The 26,893-nt window shown below is 35.1% G+C and overlaps 2 protein-coding genes across 2 annotated transcripts in view; one reads left to right on the forward strand and one right to left on the reverse strand.

Moving 5' to 3' along the window:
• Positions 1 to 21,329, forward strand: part of Nubp1 (NUBP iron-sulfur cluster assembly factor 1) — a 39,730-nt gene extending 18,401 nt beyond the window's left edge. The window contains exons 3-6 of the mRNA XM_089106459.1: positions 942 to 1,045; positions 6,924 to 7,085; positions 11,122 to 11,308; positions 21,093 to 21,329. Of these exons, the coding sequence (XP_088962585.1) occupies positions 942 to 1,045; positions 6,924 to 7,085; positions 11,122 to 11,308; positions 21,093 to 21,139 (500 nt within the window). The 3' untranslated portion in view covers positions 21,140 to 21,329. The remainder of the gene's footprint in view (positions 1 to 941; positions 1,046 to 6,923; positions 7,086 to 11,121; positions 11,309 to 21,092) is intronic.
• Positions 21,330 to 22,472: 1,143 nt separating this feature from the next.
• LOC148940319 (methionine-R-sulfoxide reductase B1-like) overlaps positions 22,473 to 26,893 on the reverse strand; it is a 39,450-nt gene continuing 35,029 nt past the window's right edge. The window contains exon 4 of the mRNA XM_089105975.1: positions 22,473 to 22,730. The gene's annotated coding sequence lies outside the window, so the exon portion shown is untranslated. The remainder of the gene's footprint in view (positions 22,731 to 26,893) is intronic.

Genomic DNA, 26,893 nt, shown 5'->3' on the forward strand with positions numbered 1-26,893 from the left:
TTGACTCAATCCCTAAAAGTAAGTCAAAATATTAGGGTTACAATTTTCAGGTTTTGAAGGGAGTTCTTTGTCTGGTTTTCAGGGAATGCTTCCCCCACTACCATGCAATTAAACCTATGGATGTAATCTTTAATGCTGCATTGCATTATTTTTGTAATAGGGGAGTTGCCATCCTGGTGACTTGTTTTGCAGGTTTGGCCCAAATATCTTCCTCAGAATGGATGGAAGCAAGGGGGCTAGTTTTCTGCCTTTCCCTCTCTATATTTATCTGAACGATTTTTATCTGAAAATAATAAAATTTTAGCCTAAAAATGAGCTTCTTTTGAGACCACTAGCAAAATATGCTTCTTTTTAGGCCACTGATGAACTAATATAGATTTTTTCGAAGCTGATAGATTCGCGAATTGTGGAACTACGAAATTTTTTACTGTAGGCCTATTGGTTGTAAAAACTTGTTAGAATAGTCACCATTCTGTTGGCAGATTTATATGATTGCCACCTAGATTTTGGATGAGAGCACATGCATCTATATAGGGTTGTCAATTCACAAAACTGTGTGGAAGGGACAAGATTTATTTTTAAAATTTAGCAGGGGGGGGGGACGATTTCGTTGTTTTTTATTTTTTCAATGAAAATACCAAAAAAGTACTTCCAAAATCTATACCCCCCTCCACATCATGGATTTAATTCTGTCCCGATATATTAGACTGATAATTTCGATTCTTGCATAAATTGATTTCAAAATTGACAAAATCCGTTGAAAATGTGCAGCAGGCGCATACGCAGGAATTTTGTCGCGGGGGGGATATATCATGAATTGAATAAGAAGTACCCAAGAATTCGGGAAAATTTAGGGTTTGGAAGGGGGAAGGTCCCAAGGCCCTTGTGTACATCCGTGTTATCTAGTAATGGCCTCCTTATTCCAACTTTTCTTTTTATAGGTTTGATAAAACGCTTTCTAAAAGACGTTGACTGGGAAAGTCTAGACTATCTTTTGGTTGATACTCCTCCTGGCACATCTGACGAACATCTTTCTATAGTTCAGGTATATATGTTTTATTATAATCAGTTTCAAAGAATTTAATTACAAATTACAGTGATTGCCATATATATTTTTAGGAAAATATCTTTTGAATATCCTATTGAAATCTTCCTGTCATAGCAATGTCTAGTTGAGGATTCGTTCTCTTCCTTATAAGTTTTGGGTTAGGCGAACTTTTATTGGCCTATTACATATTTCACAAACTGCAACTATCACAGGGATACCCTAAAGAGCTTGTAGTAGGTGCGCCACTTAGACTGGGTAATGAATTTAATGCGCCGAAATTCATATAGGCAAGTGTGTATTCCTCTGAGTAGCACTTGTGGGAGGTGAATACTTGGGAATATTAAATTACTCTGAATTTTCCTGTTCTTGCTTAAAATTAATGTTGATGGTTTAGATTTATTAATGACAATGTTGCATGTCCGTGACCCTTAATTTTGGTTGATTGCGTTTGGTTGTACTGTTGGTCCTTGGTGATTGGATATGTGAGTAAGGTCAAGGCCTTGTTTAATTTCTTATCTGTTTTAATTCCGAATGAAGGAAAACAGTTTTTTTTTTTTCACCAAATAATTACCTTTAACACATTAACTACATTTGCGTTGTTAGAGCAACTTGAGGTGTTGCAGAAAGCTTTGGTGTACTTTGCCGACGAAAGTAGCGGGAGAAGCTGTTCAGTTTTTGTTTCTTCGCCATTGATTAAATCCCTTTAGTTGTCAACCCGTCAATACTTCTAAAAGGGTTTGTCACAAGAAGATTTTTTTCAAAAAAAAATGACACGTTCTTAAACCAACTTTATTTCCTGAGACCTAATCAGTGTTGTTATTTTTAAAATACAGCATGTATACCAGTTAATCCTTTGTTCATTAATTTTGATTATTGTATTGTTTTTGTTGTTAAAAGTTGTTTTTGAGCAACTTTATGTTTTGACCTTTAAGATGCATGCTTTTAACGCATGCTTCACTGAAAATAGCGTTGTTTAGTTGTTTTTTCTTAGCTTTTTTAGAACAAAGTAAATGAGAATTTGTATGTGTAATAAACAATAAATAAATAAAATATCATTATATATAAAATATTATAAATAAAATATATTTTATATATATTCATATTTATCAAATATAAATAAAATATATTATTATAAAAAAAAAAAAATAAGGTGAATAAAATAGAAGTGATTTGGCCAGGAGCAGATAATGTGTTTGTTTTTAGGGAGGAGCACATATTTGGGTTTCAAAATTGTAACAATCACCCCAAAAATTTTAGGACAGAATGAAGTTTTAGTATTCCTTTTATTTTTCTATTGTGTTTTTTTTTACTCATTTTGACGAGGTAGAACGCTCGTTTATCCAACGAAAAACTCTTGGTCAAAATTTACTTTTTATTTGTCTTAGTATTTTTCGACTTATCTTGAGCTGTATTTTACTTATGGAGTAGAAGTAAAGCCCCTTTTCATGAACAAAACTAGAGGGCATCTCAATTGCTTCCTAAAGGTAGACCAAACCAAGAGAGTTTCTCCCAATATCTTTGGGCCCATTTGTGGTATTTACAAAGACTCTTTTTCTTCGCTACGTTCAAGGAGACTGACTATAAGCCAAAAATATGTCCAAAATACGTCTAAAAAGAGCATTGTTTCCAGTTTTATTTTATATTAGATGACTTTCCTATTTAGAAAATTCTGTAAGAGGGATACAATAGTTATTGTTTATAATCCCGATGGAAATGAACCACAAACAGAGGATGTTTTCAATAAAGTGAAAAAAGTGATTAAAGACAAAGAGCCTTTTATTATTAATGGTGACTTTAATGCCCATTCAGGTGTCTGGTGTTTATGTTGATTTATATGGTGTTATATGTTTATGTGGATCTCATAATCGTAGGGGTATAGGTATCTTAAGTGGTATTGGTTTACAAAGACTTGTTTCCTTCGCTGCGTTCAAGGAGACTGACTATAAGCCAAAAATGACCAAAAATATTTCAAAAATACGTCTGAAAAAAAACATTGTTTCCAGTTTTATTTTATACAAGATGACTTCCCTATTTGGAAAATTTGGTATTTATTTATCAATCAATATTATTATAAAAACTAAATATGAAGATCATATACGCAGCATGAGGTGTTATCTAAAAATTTATCAATAAAAATAAATTAAATAACCAATAGCTTATGGATATAAAATTCAAGCTTTCAAAAAAACTATGATATTACTTTGAAAATGTATCACACACAGGAACTATTAGCTTTTGGCTTTTTCTTAGCTGGAACTCCACACGCCAAAAAAGCAATTGTTTGAAAGATACGCATGTTATATCATCTCTTTTCAGAAGTTACGTGCATTATATCATCTTGTATATGAAAATACAGTTTTTGTAAAATATTATGTCAAATTTCAATATTATGCTTTGTTACTTACAAAAGGACGTAGGTATAAAATTAGCTTTGAGATATGCCCTTATGCATCTCTTTATGATCTTTCAGTGCTCCATTGGCGGCAATGAAAAAAGAAGAATAAAAAGAGACACATCACTGCTTCTCAGGTGAATAAGGGATTTTCCTTGTTGCTCAAGTTGGGGGATTGTAATTCTCCTGTACGGGTTTTCGGTTATGGAGATTCCTATGGTGCAGTTTTTCTTCCGATCGGATACCATTTTTGTGGGATTTCAGGCTATTTTTCAAATTCTCATAATTTTGTTTCACAATAAACTTAGACTTGAACTAAGATAGGATAACTGGCATTAGAAGGGTCCTCATATCTTTCAGTATCCTTATAGTACCCTTTGTCATGACTTATGCATGGCTATTTTTTGTGGTGATGTCTGATTCTGTATTTATTTTATCATCCTCCACCATTGTTGAACTTGGACAACAAATTTCTAAACATTTCAGGATGCTCCCAGTAGGGCAAATTGGTATTTGAATTAATTAATAATCTGAAAAGAAAGCAATAATTCTTTATTCAATTATTATATCTCAACGATCATATGGTAGATATTTGAGAAGAAAATAACATCTGGATCGCCAGAACGCTCCATGCTTGCCAAGCTATCATCCTTCATCCATGAAACCTGACGTAATCTTAAACGCTTCTTTCGTTATAGCCCTAGAAAATGGGATCAAACTTTAATTTTTGTACAGCTAATTATTTGATTTGCAGTTATAATAATACTAATACTACTACTAACAACCCACCACAGCACCAAGCCGCCTGAGGCCAACACATTTAAGCACGCTCCTCCTCCATCCCAATCTATTCAAAGCCTCCCTTTTACACACTCCCACGAAGTTTCAATTTCCTTTAAATCTTTCTTTATGACGTCCTCCCACCCTAGACGAGGACGACCTGCTTTCCGTTTAGCCCTAGACGGTTGGCCGAAAAGAACAATCTTCGGCAATCTGTCATCCTTCATCCGCACAACGTGAACTAGCCACCTCAACCTTTCTTTCATTATAGCCCTAGAGAGCGGTATTGAACCACACTTTTCGTACTGCCAATTGTTTAAAATACGGTCAGTCAGCCGGGTACCCAGAACAATCTTTAAGCAATTTCTCTAGAAAACATGTAGCAAATCTTCATCCGCTTTTCGAAGCGCCCATGCTTCAGAGTCATATTTAACTACTGTCATCACTGTAGCTTCCAATATTTTAATCTTGGTTGGCAGACTTATCTTCCTATTCTTCCGAACATTTTTCAATTGTGAAAAAAACACCCTGAGCCTTGGCTATTCTACTTTTAACATATTCACTGTTTCCACCATCATTACTAATAATTCTACAAACGTAATTCATGCTTCCCACTTGATCAATCTTTTCATTACCCAACGTCACCTTTTCATCTTCACTTATTCCTAACCTTAGTGACTTAGTCTTCTTAACATTAATTTTCAAACCTATTCTAGCACCCTGAACTCGCAAAACCTCTAAAAGTTCATTCATTTTGCTCACACTTTCCTCTAGGATGCTTAAACTGTCAGCATAATCTAAGTCCAGGAGACTTTTTCCTCCCCATTTGATTCCGTGGTCTCCCATAGCTTTTCCTGTGCACCTTAATACAAAGTCCATCAAAATAATCCATATAAAGGGGGATAGAACACAACCCTGCTTAACTCTTGATTTAATACAAAACCAGCTACTAGCCTCATTGCCTACCTTAACCGCAGCAGTGTTATTCTCGTACATAGCACTAATCACTTTAATGTATTTGTCTGGTATACCATACAAGGTTAAAACATTTACTAAAGCTCTTCTATCAACAGAATAGAACGCTTGCTCATAATCTATAAAACGAAGGACCAAAGGTGTTTGACAACTCAGGCACTTCTCAATTATTAACCCAAGAGTGATAATATGGTCAAAACATCTTCTACCTTTCGGAAAGCTACACCGTTCTACTTTTAAAACTTTATCTACAGCATCTCTCAGTCTAAAAAGTATCATATTACTAAGTAATTTGCTACCTACAGAGAGCAGACTAATGCCTGGATAATTACCACACTCATTTTTATCACCTTTCTTGTAAAGTCGCTTAATTGAGGTTTTCCTGAAATCATTTGGTACTTCCCCTTTTTCAAAAATCATATTCATAATCTTCAGTAACTTATTTCTAACCTCAGAGTATAATAATAATTTATTTATAAACCGGTACAAAAAAGAGAAAGCAGAGTAACAAAGTAAAAAAGAAAGAAATTTTAATAAACGAAAAGATAAACAAGTAAGAGCATCGTGGGCGGGCAGAGCCCATAATGAGGTTTCGATTTCTAAACCGCGGAGGTAGATATAATAAAAAAACGGAGGTAATAAGATCGAATATCTTTGTTATGAGAAATGGGGTAAACCCCCCCCCCCCCCCAAAAAAAAAAAGAAGAAAAACTGGTCAGTAAGCACTGAATATTCAAACGAGCATCTGAAATTTCGTTTGACAATTCCTCTTGAAAATACCCAGCACATCTGTATCTTTTGAAGAACCTCTGTTTCAAGACCATATTTACCCTGTCTCCCTGCATCCCTGCATCTTGCAGGGAAGTGCAGCGTTCCCTGCATCTTGGAACATTGTATGTTAATGTTCCACTTTTTATGTCTTCACTGCATCCAAAATCCTTCCTAGTATTGCTTCCTAGGTAATTCTATCTAGGTTAATTTTCTCTTTTCTGAGGTCACATGAGAATTTCCTGAAATATAGAGTTCTTGACATTGATTTTCAACCCTGTTCTTGCACTCTAAACCCTCCAAAAATTCATTGTTTGTGCTACATTTTTATTTAGGACACTCAAATCATCTGTGTGATCTTACTCTGGGTGAGATGTCCCTCCAGATTTGTTCTCTCATGGCCTTTACTTTGTTCATTAGGACAAAATCGATCCGTTCCATACAAGCGGGGATGCTGGGAGTCCTTCGTGCCAATCTTGGAGAGAGCTATACCCTGTGTGGAGGAATAATAAATTCCTTTGTTTAAGTGGGTGAAACCAGCTGGATTAAATAGTTCAGTTGTTTTCCTATACCCCAGTGAAGTTTTAACAAAAATAATATTCCATTATGAATAAAGATATATTTTTAGTCTAAATACTTTTAAATTTTCCCTGGGGGCGATAAGAGGAATTTTCCCCTGGGGGAGACACCCCAGGAAGTGTCTCTTCCGCCCAAGGGAGGGTTGAAGCCATGGCACATAAAAGAAGTTTTACCCGAAATGATTCTAAATTTTCCTTGGGGGTTCTTTCACCAGATCTTTAGAGAAAATATCTATTGTCCAAAAATTGAAAATGAAATTTACCAATAAACCTTATAACTTGTGTGGCCTAGTTTTTCTGGAATTCTTGGAAAGCTTCGCCTCCCCCCCCCCCTCCCCCTTGTGTAGAATTTTCCTTGTAGTTATGACTTCTCTTATTTTAGTACCTGAAACCAGCTGGATTAAATGGAGCAGTTGTTGTTACAACACCTCAGGAAGTGGCCCTGTTGGATGTGAGGAAAGAGATTAACTTTTGTAAACAGACTGGAATCCCTGTCATAGGGGTTATTGAAAACATGAGTATATTTGTTTGCCCCAAATGTAAGGTAAGGCTAAGGTAATATATATATATAATATATATATATATATATAACTTACTGTGTACATTTGATTGGTATACACGTGTATAATGATATACACGATTGGTCAGAAAACGAATCGGAGAAGTTACAGATTTTCGGAAAATCAGAGTCGAAATTAAATCAAGAAAATCGCTTCTCAAAAAGATTCTACCATCAAGTTTTATTTCTTGAATAAAAGAAAATGATATCTAAGGTTATTTATCATGCAAATTAATTTAAAGATATGTCTTATAAATAAAAGTTTTTCTAGGAGAAGTTTTTTTTATTCATATTAAAACCGAAAACAAGCAGAAACATAAAATCATAGAATAATTTTTATCTACTGTGACTTTATATCTGCTTGTTTTAGGATCCCTGCTCTCATTTTTAGATAGCTGTCTTTATGTGGTAGCAGACCTCCGATGGAGTCTGTATGTGATTCAACTGCAGATATTTTAAAGTCAAAGTTTAAGAGGGACCTGCCTTTACTGTAACCTACCTTTACTGCCCCTTACTGGGGCAGTAAAGTCCCTTACTGTACCTACCTTTACTGCCCTGTTTTAACAAAAACTCATGTTGACTTTTATTGTACTCTTTGTCTAAGATGGACAGAAATCTATTTATAAGGTTTATTATGCATGTTATTCAAACCTAAAAAGCGAACAAAGATTTTTTTTAAACAAACTTCATTATGAATGCAAAGAGCGAAGTTGAATTTTAAAACGAACAAAAATTCCTGCTTCGCAGTTTATTTAATATATATTTTTGAAAAACTGGCTTATGATATTTCTCTATATTTGTAGAATTCAGAAAAATTAGGCTTTACTGAAAACTAGACGTGCTTGATTTTTTTTAATAAAATTAAAATTGTATAGTAAAATAATGTTAGCCTATACATGAAGAGGATGCCAAACCACGACACCTCTCTTTAGGCTAAATAATGTTTTTTCCCGCGATACTTTATGAGTGAATACCCAATAGCTATGTAAAAAGTAATTTTATATTGTTGTGACAAAACTTTGAGAATGAAAGCGATATATATATATATATATATATATATATATATATATATATATATATATATATATATATATATATTATATCATGCTACCATGCTACATCTTCACCTACCTTGGGGTAAAAATAAGGTAAACTAGGTAACTACCTTGCTAGGTAAAGCTTATTGTAAACAAACACTTTAAAGACAAAATACGTTAATATAGGCGAGCTATATGTTAATATGAAAGCTAGGTCTAAACGAATGAACTTTAGATTTTGGGTGAGATGAGATTGTGGATGAGATCAGCTTTCGATGAAGTAGTAAGGGGGGTTACTTGTTCGGAGTCTTTTACAAATAGTCATGAAGATTTATAAAGATTTTAGTAATGATGTATATTGTAATTAGAAAACTACCGTAGTTCGAGGTGGGAAACGGTATATATATATATATATATATATATATATATATATATATATATATATATACTCAAATTCTATATATATGTATACATATATAGAACTTGAGTATTTTTAGCCCAGTACTTCATAGTTTTAGCTGAAAAAATTTTAGATTGTAGGATGTTGAGTATCTAGTTCTCAGAACAAGATTCCAGAAACTTTTTCTTAGATTAATACAGGAAGCTAGTCACTATCACTGTTACAAAATCATATTTTAAAATTTCCAACGCTAATATACAGTTACTGTCACTATCACAAAATTATGTTTTGAATTTGACCAAAATGACCTTTTTAAACCTTTCCTACTGTACAAAAAAAAAAATTATAGTTGATATGCTGATGACTTAAGCATCCTAGATGAAAGTGGGAGCAAAATGAATGAACTTTTAGAGGTTTTGCGAGTTCAGGGTGCTAGAAAGGTTTGAAAATAAATGTTAAGAAGACTCAGTTGCTAAGGCTAGGACTAAGTGAATATGAAAAGGTGACGTTGGGTAATGGAAAGATTAGTCAAGACGGTGAGAGCAGTGAAGATATTAAAAGTAGAATAGCCAAGGCTAAGGGTGTTTTTCCACAAGTTAAAATAAGCTTGGAAGAATAGGAAGATGAACCTGTGAATCAAGATTAGAAGTATTGGAAGCTATTGTGATGACAGTGGTCAAATATGGTTTTGAAACATGGGCACACCGAAAAACGGAGGAATATATGTTAGATGTGTTCCAGAGAAACTGCCTATGGATTGTTCTGGGTACCCGGCTGACTGGGTACCCGGCTGTCTGTACGAAAAGTGTGGTTCAATCCCACTTTCTAGGGCTATAACGAGAGAAAAGTTCAGATGGCTAACGCACTTTCTGCAGACGAAGGATGACAGATTGCCAAAGATTGTCGTTTTCGGCCAACCGTCTAGGGCTGAACGGAAAGCTGGTCGTCCGCGATTTCGGTGGCAGGATATTGTAAAGATAGATTTAAGGGAAATGGGAACTTGCTGAGAGGGTATTAGGAGGGAGGCTTTGAATAGATTGGGATGGAGGAGGAGCATGCATAGTTGGGCTAACCTCAGGCGCCCTGGGGCTACGGCGGGTTTTTAGTAGTAGTAGTTTAGTTGGTATTTGATGTACAGAAAAAATTATTCTGTACATCAAATGGAAATGGGAACTTGCTGGGAGGGTGTAAAGAGGGAGGCTTTGAATAGATTGGGATGGAGGAGGAGCGTGCGTAGTTGGACTCAGGTGCCTTGGTGCTGAGGCGGGTTTTTAGTAGTAGTAGTAGTAGTAGTAGTGGTTTTTCACTATCTATATATATATATATATACACACATATATATATATATATATATATATATATATATATATATATATATATATATATATATATATATATATATATATATATATATATATATATATATATATATATATATATATATATATATATATATATATATATATATATATTTATATGTATATATATATAAATAATCATCTTTTCTGTAATTTTTTCAGTAGTAGTAGTAGTAGCACAGTTACACAAATATTATTTCTATTTTCAATGGTTTTAAGATTTTTAGAATCGAGCTGCCAGAATGAGTTCCTAGAAAAATTTTCCAAGACTATTATAGTAAGTTAGTTACTATCACTAATGCAAATTATAATTTGAATTTGATCAAAATGACCTTTTTGAACCTTTCCTACTGTACAAAAACAAGAAAGCATTATGCCTGATGTTTGATTTCGCAATGTATAGGAAAAAAATACATTGCAGTCTTTGCTTACAAGTAAAGCAACTAGAAGTACAATTTTTAGTTTTAAGGATTTTTTGAATTTTTTCTAATCTAGGTGCCAGAATAAGATTCTAGAAACTTTTTAGGGTTGCCACCCCTTTACAAATTATATTTCGAATTTGATTAAAATTACCTTTTTTAACCTTTCCTACTATAGGTGGTATTTGATTTCTTAATGCATAGAAAAAAGTGTTGCAGTTTTTGCTTACCAGCAAAGAAACTAGAAATAAAATTTCCAGTTTCAATAGTTTCGGGAATTTTTTCGAATCTTGTTGCCAGAATAAGATTTTAGAGACTTTTTAGATTTGCCATCCCTATTACAAGTTGTATTTCGAATTTGGCCAAAATGACCTTTTTTTTAACCTTCCCTACTGTAGAAAATAAAGGTTTATAGTTGATATTTGATTTCTTAAATTATTTTAGTCTTTGCCTGCCTGCAAATTATTGTAGTCTTTATTTAAATTATTTATCAAAATAATTTTATTAAGTAATTTATTAAATAAGTAATTAAATAATTTATTAAAATAGTATTTATTGATAGTCTTTATTAAAATTATTGTAGTCTTTCCCTGGCTGCAAAATTACAAAAACAAGATTAAAACAACTTTAATTCTACCTTTTAGTCTAAAAACGAGTATCACATTAAATCCTACCTTGTTTGTTCAACAATTAACCAATCAATTAAGCACCTTATTAATCCCTTAATCTATTTATCAATTCAATCACTTAATCAAATAATATATCTGAATTTTTCCAGACGTTTGAACGTTAAATTTTATGTTTCAGACGAAGTCCTCAATATTCCCGGCAACGACAGGAGGTGGGGAAAGACTTGCAATGGATATGGGAGTTCCCTTCCTTGGCAAAATTCCATTAGATCCGAGAATAGGACATGCCTGTGATGAAGGACGAAACTTGTTTGAAGATTATCCGGATTCAGAATTGTCAATGGCATATCTAAATATTGTGCAAGGTAAAAAAGAAAAGATAGGTAGTACAAATAGCAAAAGCAAGAAGTGCATCAAGGACAAGGACAACTTGACCTTGAAGTACCAAGGGTATCAAAATGAAACCGTTTTATGCCCCATAGGCTCATCTTAGGACTACTAATATCTGAAAACTGTGATTGCCTAAGATTTTTTGGTACTTGTATGATATACTCCCTACCTAATATTCTTCATCTAATTAGAACCTTGGATTTTCTATAATTACAGCAACCTTGCAACCTTGGATACCATTTACAGCACCGCAGAACCCCCCGCAAAACCAGGCATATGAAAATGTATGTACAGACCCTCCAGGGATGAAGTGATTAAGGAGATCCAAGTTTTGAAAAACCATAAAAGCCCAGGAATAGATGGGATTCCTGCCGAGTTACTGAAAGCTCTCCCCGAGGTGGCGGGGGATGAACTTCATAGCGTGATAACCGAAGGCTGGGGCAATGAATACATCCCAGATGACTGGAAGACCTCAATAATTGTCCCTATTTTTAAAAAAGGAGACCAAATGGACTGAAAAAAACTACCGTGGTATATCCCTTTTCCCCATTGCTGCCAAGCTGTTCGCAGTCATACTTTTAAATAGATTCAGAGACACCAGAAACAGCCAAAGTATGATTCAGGCGGGCTATGGGTTGCTGTGCCCATAGCTTTAGCCTATAACAGGCCCTTGAACACCGGTTTAAACACCAGCAGGAAGCAATCCAAATCTTCACAGACTTCATTACTGCGTTTAATTTGGTCCATCTTGATGAAGTATAAGAAGCAATGAGAGAGGACGGTGTGCCTGAGAAGATCGTCAATCTTCTCGAGGCATACTATGCTTGAACAAAGGCCCGGGTAAGAGTCAATGGCGATCTTTCAGATCTGGTCCTGATCGAGGAAGATGTACGTCAACGCTGTGTCCTTTTACCAACTTTGTTCAACTTCGTCATCGATTGGATCCTCAGGGTCCTGGACAAGTATAAAAGCGTGCCCGTCCTTCTCTGTCACAGATCTTGACTATGCTGACGATGTGGACATGCTTTCTGAATCCGTTACAGAAGCCCAGGCTATGATAAATGACGTGACAGTCAAGGAACTCTCGACTGGTCTCCAAATAAGCCTACCAAAAACAAAATCCATGCAAACAGATGGGATGGATGAAACCCCTGTGACCCTAAATGGTAATCAGATAAGAGGACGTCCAGTCGTTCAAATACCTCGGATCGATGGTAAACCCTGCCGGTGAATCTTCAGAAGCAATCCAGAGCTGCATATCGTCAGCCTGGAGTGCCGAAATATCGCCACGCACAAAGCTCCGAGTGTATGAAGCTAAGGTTCTCTCTGTCCTTCTCTATGGATGTGAAACGTGGTCACTTAAAGCAGCCGAAGCGTTGAGCTTGAATATATTCAACCACAAATGCCTGTGCTATATCCTGGGTATCCGCCTCTCAGATAGAATCTCGAATGAAGAAGTAAGGAGAAGATGTGGGGATCGCCCACTTGTCTCTGACATTGTTAAGCATAGAAGACTGAGATGGTTTGGCCACACAATGAGCAGACCAGATGACCATATAAGCAAAAAATGCCTCAAATGTCTACCACTACCTGCATGGAAGAAGAGGGCAGGAGGTCAAAAGAAGACGTGGCTAGCAACAGTTAAGTCTGATCTGGAGCCAATCAGAGGATTCCGAAAATACGGCCGTCGATGGGATCCCCAGCGGCTGGAAATGGTTGAGCCTGGAATTGGTGGAAATGGTTGATTTTAAGTAAACGTATCTCCAAAGACTTGGAGATTCAATTATGCAGTTTTTGGTAGTAGCAGGCGCCAAATAAAAATAGTGATAAATTTGCAAAAAAAAAAGATGAAAACAGATGCCACCAAGCAGCTTAAAGAGCTACAGCCTTTCTTTGAAGGGGGAATTGTCTTTGGGAATCAACATATTGATAATGTTTGAATTAAAAAAAAAAAAGCTTTGTCAAGTTTTTTGAGATGGGAATTTGATTTTAAGTAAATGTGTCTTCAAGGACTTGTAAATGTAGTTATGCAGTTTTTGGTAGTAGCAGGCGCCAGATAAAAATAATGACAAATTAGCAAAAAAAGATGAAAACAGCTGCCACCAAGCAGCTTAAAGAGGCGCAGCCTTTCTTTAAAGGGGGAGTTGTCTTTGTGAATCAACAAATTGATACTGTTAGAATTTTTAGTTCTTATTTTTAATGTTTGAAGTGCCATCTGTTTCCATCTTTTTTTGCAAATATTTTACTTTTTTGGGCGCCTGCTACTACCAAAAACTGCATAACTGCATCTCCAAGTATTTGGAGAGTTTGGAAGACTCCAAGTCTTCCAAAAGACTTAGAAATTTGACAAAGCTTTTCCTCTTTTAAAAATTCAAACATTATCAATCTGCTGATTGACAAAGACAACTCCTCCTTCAAAGAAAGGCTGCACCTCTTTAAGTTGCTTGATGGCATCTGTTTTCATCTTTTTTGCAATTTTGTCCCTTTTTTTATTTGGCTTCTGCTTCTACCAAAAACTGCATAATTACATCTCCAAGTCTTTGGAGATACGTTTACTTAAAATAAAATGTCCGTCTCCAAAAAATTTGACAAAGCTTTTTTTCTTTTAAAAATTCAAACATTTTCAATCTGCTGATTGACAAAGACAACTCCTCCTCAAAGAAAGGCTGCACCTCTTTAAATTGCTTGGTGGCATCTGTTTTCATCTTTTTTTTGCAAATTTGTCACTTTTTTTATTTGGTGCCTGCTACTACCAAAAACTACATAACTGCATCTCCAAGTCTTTGGAGATAAATTTGATTAAAATCAAATTTCCATCTCCAAAAAATTTGATAAAGCTTTTTTCTTTTAAAAATTCAAACATTATCAATCTGCTGATTGACAAAGACAACTCCCCCTTCAAAGAAAAGCTGCACCTCTTTAAGTTCCTTGGTGGCATCTGTTTTTATCCTTGCTTGCAAATTTGTCACTTTATTTTTATTTGGCGCCTGCTACTACCAAAAACTGCATAACTACATCTCCAAGTCCTTGGAGATATATTTACTTAAAATCAAATTCCCATCTCCAAAAAACTTTACAAAGTTTTTTTTCTTTTAAAAATTCAAACATTATCAATCTGTTGATTTACAAAGACAACTCCTCCTTCAAAGAAAGGCTGCACCTTTTAAGTTGCTTGATGGCATCTGTTTTCATATTTTTTTGCAAATTTGTCACTTTTTATTTGGTGCCTGCTACTACCAAGAACTGCATAACTGCATCTCCAAGTCTTTGGAGATACATTTACTTAAAATCAAATTCCCATCTCCAAAAGAATTAAAAATTTGTCAAGTATATATATTTTTTTTTAATTCAAACATTATCAGTCTGTTGATTAACAAAGACAACCCCCCCCCCCCTTCAAAGAAAGGCTGCACCTCTTTAAACAACTTGGTGGCATCTATTTTCGTCTTTTTTTTGCAAATTCGTCACTGTACTTTTATTTAGCACCTGCTACTACCAAAAAGTGCATAACTGTATCTCCATGTCTTTGGAGATACATTTAATTAAAATCAAATTCCCATCTCCAAAAGACTTAAAAATTTGTCAAATATATTTATTTTTTTTAATTCAATCATTATCAATCTGTTGATTCACAAAGAAACCCCCCCCCCCTTCAAAGAAAGGCTGCACCTCTTTAAGCAACTTGGTGGCATCTATTTTCGTCTTTTTTTTGCAAATTCGTCACTTTACTTTTATTTAGCACCTGCTTCTACCAAAAACTGCATAATTACATCTCCAAGTCTTTGGAGATATGTTTACTTAAAATCAAATTCCCATCTCCAAAAGACTTAAAAATTTGACAAAGCTTTTTTTTCTTTGAAAAATTCAAATATTATCAATCTGTTGATTGATAAAGACAACTCCCCCTTCAAAGAAAGGCTGCAACTATTTAAGCAGCTTGATGGCATCTATTTTCATCTTTTTTTTTACAAATTCGCGGCTTTACTTTTATTTAGCGCCTGTTGCTACCAAAAACTGCATAACTGCATCTCCAAGTCCTTGGAGATAGATTTAATTAAAATCAAATTACCATCTCCAGAAAACTTGACAAAGCTTTTTTTCTTTTAAAAATTCAAACATTATAACTCGGTTGATTCACAGAGGCAACTCCCCCTTAAAAGAAAGGCTGCTTGGTGCCATCTGTTTTTATCTTCTTTTTTTTTTGAAAATTTGTCACTTTTTTATTTGGCGCCTGTTACTACCAAAAAGTGCATCTTCGTGTATTTGGAGATACATTTACTTAAAATGAAATTCTCATCTCCAAAAGACTTAAAAATCAAATTCCCATCTCCAAAAGACTTAAAAATTAAGTTAGTTTTCTTAATTTTTACCAAGATATTTATGATCGTGTAAGTTTCAACCTTGCCAATTTAAACAATCCGATATCATATTCACTGTCTTTGGTACTTCAAAAGCCTTCCAACAATTTACTACGAATTTCGAGATGTTCCACTCTTAGGGTTTATTCCACAACTCAACTATTATTATCAATCATTAATGCATTCAAGCTAATATGACAGACGAAAACAGATTTATCCTCGAAAATGTTTATAATATATAAGAGGAGCTAATACTGGCACTTGAGTTATAATAATACTAATTGCTTATAATTTCGTATTGGAACGACAATAATAACAAATAGTTTGTCATTATTAATTGTAATTGAATGGAACACACCCTCTATTTTGTCTTATTCAGTACTCTTTTTCGCCAGCAGTCCAACTTATTAGGACTTTTTTCTTAAGGTTTGTTGTGAAATTTACTTCAGAAGATAGTAATTGTAATTGGATTCATATAGATGGCTCTTGCGCCGTTCGACAATACAGGCCATTATGTTAGTTTAACTTTATCCTGCTAAAGCCTACGAGGCGCAGTGGATAGTGTGTTGGAATTCTGCTTCAAAGGTCGTAGGTTCATATCCTGCCGAAATCAGTTTTCTTGTGAGAAGAAAACCATATAGACTTTTCAGTGATTTTCGTGCTAATTTTAGGTACCATGAGCAGGCAGATTGAAGCCTTCGCTGAGATTATTCGGCTAAAATCACTTAGCAAATTAAATTCAACCGTTTTGGCACCATCTACACTAGTGGTTTTAAGTTCGCTGGAGCTACTGCAATCTGAAGCAGAGGACTCGCGCACTACGCGTAGAAGGAGACAAAAAACGGAGTGGATGTAGAGCAGGCGTTAAAGCCAGAAGGCGAAAACCCCTAGATTGTCTACCAGTATCTGTTATTATGACTGAGAGACACTTGCGCACAAACAACCGGTGCCCTTCGACCTACCAGAACATTGTCTCGATTCGACTCACGGAGCTCCCACCTTTACTCCTTCTTGCAGCTGCTAGTTCAACTATCAACTATACCTATTGCCCAACCCAAGTAATAAGAACTGAACCACTTTTTCTGAAGAGAGTAATTCCCAATGTGTTACTCTGTAACACCCGATCTCTCTCTAACAAAATGGATGAACTTGAAACTGTCCTGCGGCAAAATAACATAGCTACCGCTGCAATTACCGAATGCTGGAATGTGACTGAACAAATTACTCAGTCGCTGGATTCGCCACTAGATTTGTAACAAGAGAAGACAGAGGCATAAACTGCGACGGTGGAGGTGTTGCTATTTTCTGCAAAAACGATATTCCCTAGCGGTTCTTGGACAATCTACAAGATTCAGACCATGAGTCTCTATGGATTTACACAAAGCCCAAGTCACTATCTCGCCATTTCTCTTGCATTATTTTAGTGGCAGTTTACTACGTGAGCGTGCCAGAAATCGTAAAGAAATGATTTTGCACCTCCAGAAAGGAGTAGACTATTGCCGCACCAAATTCAGTTGTCCGGCCATCGTTGTGTGTGGCGATTTTAACCAAACTAACAAACAGTACTTGGCTCACAGCCTCGAACTTGAGCAAGTTGGAAAATCTCCAACCCATATAGCCGGTGGAACATTGGACCTGATACTAACTTAATCCGACAAGTTTTACACCGACCTGGTCTGTTTGAGTGCACTAGGAAAATCTGATCACTTTACTGTTCTTTGGAAAGCAAAAGCTCCGACGAGAAGACCGAAACGAACACAGTTTGTCGTGTGTCCCACCAATGAGTCAAATATTTGTTCTTTTGGACGCTGGATCGGCCAACATGATTTCTCAGAAATCATAAATGAGCAGAATCTTGACAAGAAGACTCAGCTTTTCGAATCCGTCATGTACGGAAAATACAAGGAGCACTTTCCAACAAAAACAGTCTATAAATTCAGCATTAGTATAAAACCGGCCATATATTCAGTATTGGCGTGTTTTATACCAGCTTTCATATTTTATATTCATATTTTTGGCCGGCCATATATTTCAAGCTAAAATCGGCCACATATTCAGTATAGGCGTGTTTTATGCCAGCTTTCATATTTTATATTCATATTTTTGGCCGGCCATATATTTCAAGCTAAAATCGGCCATATATTCAGTATAGGCGTGTTTTATACAAGCTTTCATATTTTATATTCATATTTTTTGCCGGCCATATATTTCAAGCTAAAATCGGCCATATATTCAGTATAGGCGTGTTTTATACAAGCTTTCATATTTTGTACTCATATTTTTTGCCGGCCATAAACTTCAAGCTAAAATCGGCCACATATTCAGTATAGGCGTGTTTTATGCCAGCTTTCATATTTTATATTCATATTTTTGGCCGGCCATATATTTCAAGCTAAAATCGGCCATATATTCAGTATAGGCGTGTTTTATGCCAGCTTTCATATTTTATATTCATATTTTTAGCCGGCCATATATTTCAAGCTAAAATCGGCCATATATTCAGTATAGGCGTGTTTTATACAAGCTTTCATATTTTGTACTCATATTTTTTGCCGGCCATATATTTCAAGCTAAAATCGGCCATTTATTAGTATGGGCATATTTTATACAAGTTTTCATATTTTATATTCATATTTTTGGCCGGCCATATATTTCAAGCTAAAATATGCCATATATTCCAAGCTAAAATCGGCCATATATTCAGTATAGGCGTGTTTTATACAAGCTTTCATATTTTTTGCCGGCCATATATTTCAAGCTAAAATCGGCCATTTATTTAGTATGGGCATATTTTATACCAGTTTTCATATTTTATACTCATATTTTTTGCCGGTTATATATTTCAAGCTAAAATCGGCCATATATTCAGTATGGGCGTATTTTATACCAGCTTTCATTTTTTTTGCCGGCCATATATTTCAAGCTAAAATAGGCCATGTATTTAGCATGGGCGTATTTTATGCCAGCTTTCATATTTTTTACTCATATTTTCTGCCAGCCATATATTCAGTATGGGCGTATTTTATGCCAGTTTCCATATTTTTTACTCATATTTTCTGCCAGCCATATATTCAGTATGGGCGTATTTTATACCAGCTTTCATTTTTTTTGCCGGCCATATATTTCAAGCTAAAATAGGCCATATATTTAGCATGGGCGTATTTTATGCCAGCTTTCATATTTTTTACTCATATTTTCTGCCAGCCATATATTCAGTATGGGCGTATTTTATACCAGCTTTCATTTTTTTTGCCGGCCATATATTTAAAGCTAAAATAGGCCATATATTTAGTATGGGCGTATTTTATGCCAGCTTTCATATTTTTTACTCATATTTTCTGCCAGCCATATATTCAGTATGGGCGTATTTTATGCCAGTTTCCATATTTTATGCTGGTTATACATTTCAAGCTAAAAACGGCCGTGAAATCAATATGGCCGTATTTTGTCCTAGCTTTCGAAATGATTTTTTTCTAGGTTAATGCCCATTTTGAACGGTTTTTATGCTGAATTTTAGATTAGGAACATTGTCTCGGTATATAGGAATATTGTCTTATTGTCCAAGCAAATTGTCTTCGTTAGTAGTCCATGTTTTAGAAATTTGAAATAATTTGCCAAGAATACACTACCCTTTCTATAAAAAAAACCAGCCTATCAGTCGCATGTGTACACTATTAAAACGCTACTTCTGTCTATCCCTTAAGATATATTTAGCGCACTGTAAAGTCTTAAGCTATGCTGGTGTGAAAGATTCTACGGCGTCGTGTGAACGCATAATTAGTAACTTAAAATTTGTAAGTTCATTTGTCTATTGGATATTTACCTTTAATTATTGAATAGGGGTGAATTAAAATTTTTTTTCTTTTCGTCTCATTCAGTAAACTGTGTCTCCAGCTGCCAAGTAAATTATCTTTTTTAATTGTCAATTTTTTCGAAATTTAAAAAAGTTTGCCAAAGATACGCTACCTTTTCTGTATAAAAGCCAGCTTATCAGTAGTACATGCGCTCTCTTAAGAATCTGGAAGAAGACGGCACGTCTGTCTAGGCCTTAAGATTACTTAGCGTAATGTCTTAAGTTGTACTGGTGTGAAAGATTCTACAGCGTCGTGTGAGAGCATAATTAGTAATCTTAAATTTGTAAGTTCATGGACTTTGGAGTAACTACCAGTAATTATTGTACAAGGGAAATAAAAGAAAAATAAGTTTAGTGTTTTGTCTTATTCATTGATTTGTTTTTCCAACAGTCAAGTTTTAATAATTGGAAAACAGTAATATATTTATTATTTATATTAATTATTTATCAATGTATTTTTAGAATATCTAGGGTGACAAGTTTGTCATCTCTTTTAATAAAAATCTTAAAATAGGTATTTTCAATGAACATACGAATGCGAGTCTGCCTCTTAACTGTGGTTTTTCCTCTATTCTTTGTGTCTCTTCTCTTCGGTGGCTTGGTCTTCACATTACTAATAACCTCAAAACACTTCGGGCTCTGACAGTTTCTAATGCAAAAAAAAAAATTCAGGTTCGAAATTCAAAAATTGTTGCAAATAGACGGAGTTACAATAGACAAGCGCTTGGAAAATTATATTCTTCATTTTGCGATCATTCTATTCTTTTTTTATCTGTTTTTCTTCCAATTCTGAAGCCTAAAGATCTGAATTCTATCCAGACTTATTATTTTAAATTTTCTCGGTACCTTTTGTGCCTCCCTCCGTGGTTCCGGAACCGGCATCTAATATCGCGATTCGGCCTCCCTGATTTACGGGAAAAAGTGACTGTGTTTGCGGAAAAGCTGTCGTTATCTGCAGATCTTACTGCGCACCATAATTTACGTCGTTTTATGTAAATAATTGTTAAGTGTGCGAGTTTGCTTCTTTCTTCTTTTTTTTTTTTTTTTTTTTTGTTCTTGATGTACTCCACTTCTTTTTTTATAGTGGGTAATAAATAAATTATTATTATACCTAATTTTGTATTTTTCAAAATCTTCAAAGGGGACACATGCCCCTTTCCCCCTGACACCACTGTTCTTATTTACTTTTTCTGGCACCTCCCGCCTTCATTGGTGCCTGATTTAGACAAATCAGGCGGATGTAGTTTTTTTTTTAGGAGAAATTAAAATGGGTGCGAAAAGCTGTTTTCACTCGGCCTGATAAAGCCATAATGGATACAGGGTTTTAGGGCCCGGAGTCTCGTCATATTTCCTGCAATGTGCCTGATTTTTAATATTTTGACGGATTCGTCCACCCCTAAATAAATTTCTGCATACACCCCTTAGTTTCGAGTGAAAATGTCGCCACCAATAGAATTGTACTATGATGAAAAGTTTTCAAGACACCAATTGCAATCATATGAATAAGTTATTATTCTCAAAGTCTAATTAAGTTTATCTTCATTCCAGGTGTTCAAGGGCATCTAGAGTCTACAACATATGCAATTACAACCTAGATCCAACTTCTTATTTGTACTGTGTTTATATGTATACAGCCAAATTCAGGATTCTTGTTCTGCGGAGGAGGCGGGAAGGGGGGGGGGACGCTGTCAAAAATATTGTTTCGTCGAATGCCGTCTCCAGCACTAAATATTTAACGGTCTTGAGTATGATCAAACTGTCTGAACTACTGAAATATCTTGCCAGACAATTACCTTTTTTTTACGGACTGGGGGGGGGGGAGGACGACTTTTTATTTTATTTTTTAAATCAATGAATGAATCACACACTTCGGGAAGAGGGGGGGGGGGCTCCAACCGGATACATTCCTGTATACATAATAAGTAAATGGGGGCTATTTGTTTTATTTTGTATTTTATTTTAATAAATTGTTATTTGTGGTATTCGATCTGAAGCTGTTCAATGTAGCCAGGTCATCCAAAACCAAAATACATTCCATGGTAAAACAAATTTTTGAGAAATTGAAGTGAGATGTTAATAGATTCCACTGAAATAATTAACTTTTTTATTTGTGTGCGACCCAAGAACAAACAAGGAATCAAAGCCCTCCTTATGAGTTAAACTTCATGCTGTTCTGATCCGGCTTAGGGTAATGGAGGTTGAGGTTTTTCAAGGTATCAAAAATGGGTTAAAAGATCTGTGTTGTGTTTGTCTCTCAGCTTGATAGGAACATAATTATTTTTTTTTTTTTTTTTTGGAATAATGGTACATAAAAATAAAGGGTATCTACCAGTAAGCACAAACCAGAGCATTCTTTTTTAGGCAGAATTTCATTTGATTTTGGAAGGTTGAGTTTATTTGTAATCTTAGTGTGTAACTGCCGGCTAGAAGGAAAAAAAAATACTACCTTTAAATACACAGAGGGTCGCCGATTGGGATTGAAGAATTTGTCCCCGTAGGCTTTCCCTCCCCTTCAATACTTAGAAATATTCCTTTTTTGGTATTTTCATTGAAAGAACGTTTTTTTGGTATTTGAAAAAATGTATAAGAGCAATAAAATTGCCCCCAGACTAGATTTTGGCAAATACATTTTGCCCCCCCCCCCTTTTTACGTTTTCGGGAATTGGCGCTTTTGAGTACATACAAACTGATGAGTAGCTATTACTGAAAACCTGTTTTAAATTTTTGTAACTTAAGAAGTTGGTCTTTTTATGTTCACAGTCTACATACCTTCACGAAAGGAGGGGGGAGGACATGAATCCCGCAAAATCAGTTCAAAGAAAGTCCTCCAAGACCAACCTATGGGCAGCTATGATAAGCAGGATCGGCGCGTGTTTAATGGTTTTCAAAGCCTTGTTAATACCTGACACTATGACTTTTAAATGGACATTGTTGGTTAAATTACCTTTAAATCTGCTAGAAACAACAAGGAACAAATGCAAAACTGGGACAAGATTAAAATACTAAAGCATAACAAACAATCCAAAATGGACAAACTGCATTTAAAAGCGATAATCAATCAACGCGAACACATCCACGGGGGCTTTCGTGTTCCCATTTCATCTCTTCACTTAATGTTGCAGTTCATCTGTGCATATGTTACGGTAAAAAACATTTACTCTTCACTCCCAGAAACTTGTTTGACCTCTGAAAGAAAAAAGGTCATCATTATCTCTTCAACCGTTTCTAATTTTGACTCTTCTTAAAATATCAAAATCTGCAGAAAAAAGAAAAATATCGGAATCCGAAGGAAAAAGAAAAAATATCAGAATCTAAAGAGAAAAGAAAAAATATCAGAATCTGCAGAAAAAAGAAAAATATCGATCTGAAGAAACAAGAAAAAATATCAGAATCTGCAGAAAAAAGAAAAATATCAGAATCTGAAGAAAAAAGAAAAAATTGGTGACCCACTGACCCTGAAATATGTCTCTTTTTAGGGAGGGGGAGGGGTTACCTAAAAAAAATTGAGAGTATCAACCTTAAACCTTTGGAGACAAAACGCAGATCATTCTGGAATAATCTAAATTAATGACGGGAAAGATGAAGTTTTGAACCGTCGACACGTTGCATTAGTCTTTAAACACAAGTCCTTTAATAATATCGCAAATGGCACCAAAATATAAAATTAACTATGAGACCCCGAAATTAGAGGCGAACGATTTTCAGAGTGCCCAGGCACGTACGCACGAATTTTTGTTCGGTGGCGAGTCACAAAAAAAAAAAAAAATCTTATTTGATAAATTGAATAAGAGCTACCGACAATTTTAATGACTTGTCTAAATTTTGGTGGGAGGGGAGTCCGAGCACCCCCGCCCCTCTCTTTGCACGTCCCTAGGATAGCCGTACTGTTTATTAAACAATAACCCATACAAAAATGTGGTAATGAAAGACAGCTTAGACCACGTTTTACTGATGATGGATTACAGATTGTACTTTTTGGGCATCCATCTGGGGCGAAACGAGAAGCAGGTCGTCCCCGAATGTGATGAGAACAGGTCATAAGGAAGAACTTAAAGGAAGTTAAAAATTCATAAGATGGGGTAAAAGAAGCTTTGAATACATTGGGGTGCAAGAGGAGCGTGCGCAGTTGTCTTGGAGGCTTGGTGCTGCAGTGAGTTGTTAGTTGTAGTATATTGTTTAGTATATCGACAATCCTTGTGGAAAAAACGGATAGAATAAAAAAAGAAGTTTCTTTTTACATGAAAGTGCACAGTAACATTGAAACTTAAGGCGAACACAAATTACAATAAATATAGGATGGGCTGGCGCCCTTCTTTCCCCTTTTTATGATAATTTTTAAAGCACTTTATTGAAAACACATAGGAACTATTAAATGAATCATAAAAAATATTATGTATTACTGCAATGGATGGCCCGTTTCAAAAAGTAATGGTTTCTTGAAACTTGGCTTCACGCTTGAAATTTGACAACCGACCTGTCAACTGACACCCCGTAAATGTGTCTTCACAGAATGCATCATCTTATTTAAAAGCTATAAAAAAGACGTTCCGTAAGACGAACAAATAAACTTCCAAATGGGGATAAATCCATTTATTTAGACAGTGAAAAAACAGGTACAGAAGTCCAGATATTTCTATCACATATTCAGTAGACTGTCACTGTATATGTGAATGAAATATCTGGACTTTTTTACCGGTTTTTTCGCTGTATGAATAAATGGATTTATCCCCATTTGAAAGCCTATTTGTTCGTCGTAGAACGGCAGTGCGGTCTAAAAAACAACACCTAATTAAAGGTGTTACGTCAAAAATACGTACCTTAATGTGATATGTATGTTCATGCAAATATTCATTTCATAAAGTGAGCATTTCTTATAATTTTGGTGGGAGAGCGTGGGGGGATTACCCTCACCTCTCGAAATAATTTTTTCTTACCATATTTTGTCAAATATTTTAAATCCTTTGATTTTTTTTTAAAAAAAACGCAGGATTTTTTTTTCAAAAAAATCCTGCGTGACTGATCATAGTGGAGTGCTTCCCAAACTTTAGACGCATGTGTGCCATTTTTTTTATATTTTCCTAACACTAATTTACCTCGCAAAAAAGTGCATGTATTTTAATGAAAACCAAAATGTATTTACTTTTTATATTAAAGGTATCGTGATACATACTTCTGCTTCTGCGCATAGGTTATTGACAAGATACTTTAATGATTTTGTCCCTATTTTCAACTTATGAATTTTTCAAGAAATCCTGACAGGTTTTTTTTAAGAGTAGAAGGTTCAAAAACGTTAAAGCTTTTTCTAACAGCTTTATAAGGCAGTGTTTCCCAAACCTTTGATATGACATGTGTACTAGGGCCCGACCAATATGGATTTTTAGGATCCGATACTGATATATCGGTATCGCACTGATACGATACTGATATAATTTACCGATAAGTTCCACTCCGGAAAAAGAAACCTTACCTAAAGTTCAAACTGCCCATATTTCTTCCTGGTCTATTACACACCAAAGAACAACCTCAATAATTCACTGTGGATTCCAAAAATTAGTCCATTTATAAGAACTTTTTGATTTTTTTTTTTTTTTTTTAAACTTTTTCTGATCAGCAGCTTCTGCGCACACAAAAGAAATGGCGAATATCTGCGGAAGTGACAAATAAGGAAAAAATTTAATCAAAGAAGTCGGTTTAGTTACATAAACAGAAATACCTGAGAGAAAGAAGCGTAAGACATTTATTGAAATTGATTATTCAAATCCTAATTTCAATAGCGGGAATTTGAATTTTAATCATGTGGAACTTTACATTCATATGATATGGTCTGTTCCTAACGAATCTATGCTAGGTACACTGGATACAGGGGTGCAGTTTTAAGTTTGAGGAGGGATTTAAATAATGTGTCAACAAAATCATCCAGTATGCCGGCAAATATGGACACACAAGGTAAATAGGTACATTTTCCAAGTTGTTGGCACGAGGCGGCGATACCTTGGAACCCTCCCCCCTTCCCCATCTTACAATACCTCTTCTTCCTCTTAGCTGCGCCCCTGACTGGATATCATGGTTTTAACCAATTGAATCTTTCACCGACGCAAGTGAACATTCATTGATCAGAAACCGTATAGCTTACAGTATTCTATTTAGTTATTTCGGAAGAAAATGTACATTCTTGAAGTCATCATACATTTAGAACATTGCTGTACCAGATGTGTATAGACAAGTATTGACAACAAATATACTTTGACTCATCTCTACTGATCTCTCCACCATGGTCAGACTTATCTGGTGGCTCCACCCCAATGACTGGACAAGCAAAATTACCTAAGGAAATATGTTGCCATCTTCTTGACAAGTTGCGCATAAAAAAAATGGGGCGATAACGGATAGGATTTCCCTCCCGATATCCGATAAAGACACTGAACCTCTTATCAGCCTGATAATATCGGTCGGTCCCTAATGTGTACCCCTTTTTTGTTTTTTATAACGCTGGAGTACGCATGGTTAAAAAATGGATGTATTTTAATAACTATCGAAATATGTTTATTGTTATAATTTTAGCTTCATACTCAAAATAATAATAAGAGGCATAAAATTATTCATAATAAAATTTAAGAAAAATCGATATTTTGAATAATATTTATTTGGAAAGATACTCGTGACTTGGTTCCCTGGTTATGCATTTTAATCGATGATGGAGTTCCAATTTTCAAGTCTTATAATTTTGACCGGACCGGCCTCCGTCCAGTGCATGGGCATGGATGGTGAACAATGCACCTTGAACGGTGCAGGTGCATGCATATCACCACAAAACTCCGGTGCAACGCGTACGCACTAAACTCTTCTCCTACCCCTGTGCTTACGGATGATTTGTTTAGTGATCTCATACTTGGCAAATGGTAAACCTATGTAAACTATAACCTCTTTGTCATTAATTTTACAATTCTTTCTGATTTGTCCAAGCACAGATAAAACACATTCTATGAAATAAATATAAAACTTGTTGACTTAATTGTATTAAAATTTTTAATTATTGAAGATTAGCCAGTTCAAAATCTTAGTTTTTAGAACACTTCCTAGAGTTTTCTTCTTTTAACTTTAATAGGAAAGCGTTGCCAGTATTTGTGTAAATAGAGGTGACACGCCACCCCCCCCCCTAAGCTTCAAAAGCAAAAAAAAAAAAAAACCGGCGAGCTAAGGCTTTAATTTACACAAAAAATAAAGCCAGAGTTTTTAGTTTGATAAAACTAAAAAAAGAAACAAAACTAGTTTTGACTATAATCTTCAAAATCTTATTAAAAGATTTTAGTTTAGAAAAGTAAAAAAAGCTGTAAACATTTTCGCTATTT

This window comes from Artemia sp. Qi Xiang Cuo, chromosome 20, assembly GCF_049724085.1.
Source record: "Artemia sp. Qi Xiang Cuo chromosome 20, ASM4972408v1, whole genome shotgun sequence".
NCBI classification, from domain to species: domain Eukaryota; kingdom Metazoa; phylum Arthropoda; class Branchiopoda; order Anostraca; family Artemiidae; genus Artemia; species Artemia sp. Qi Xiang Cuo.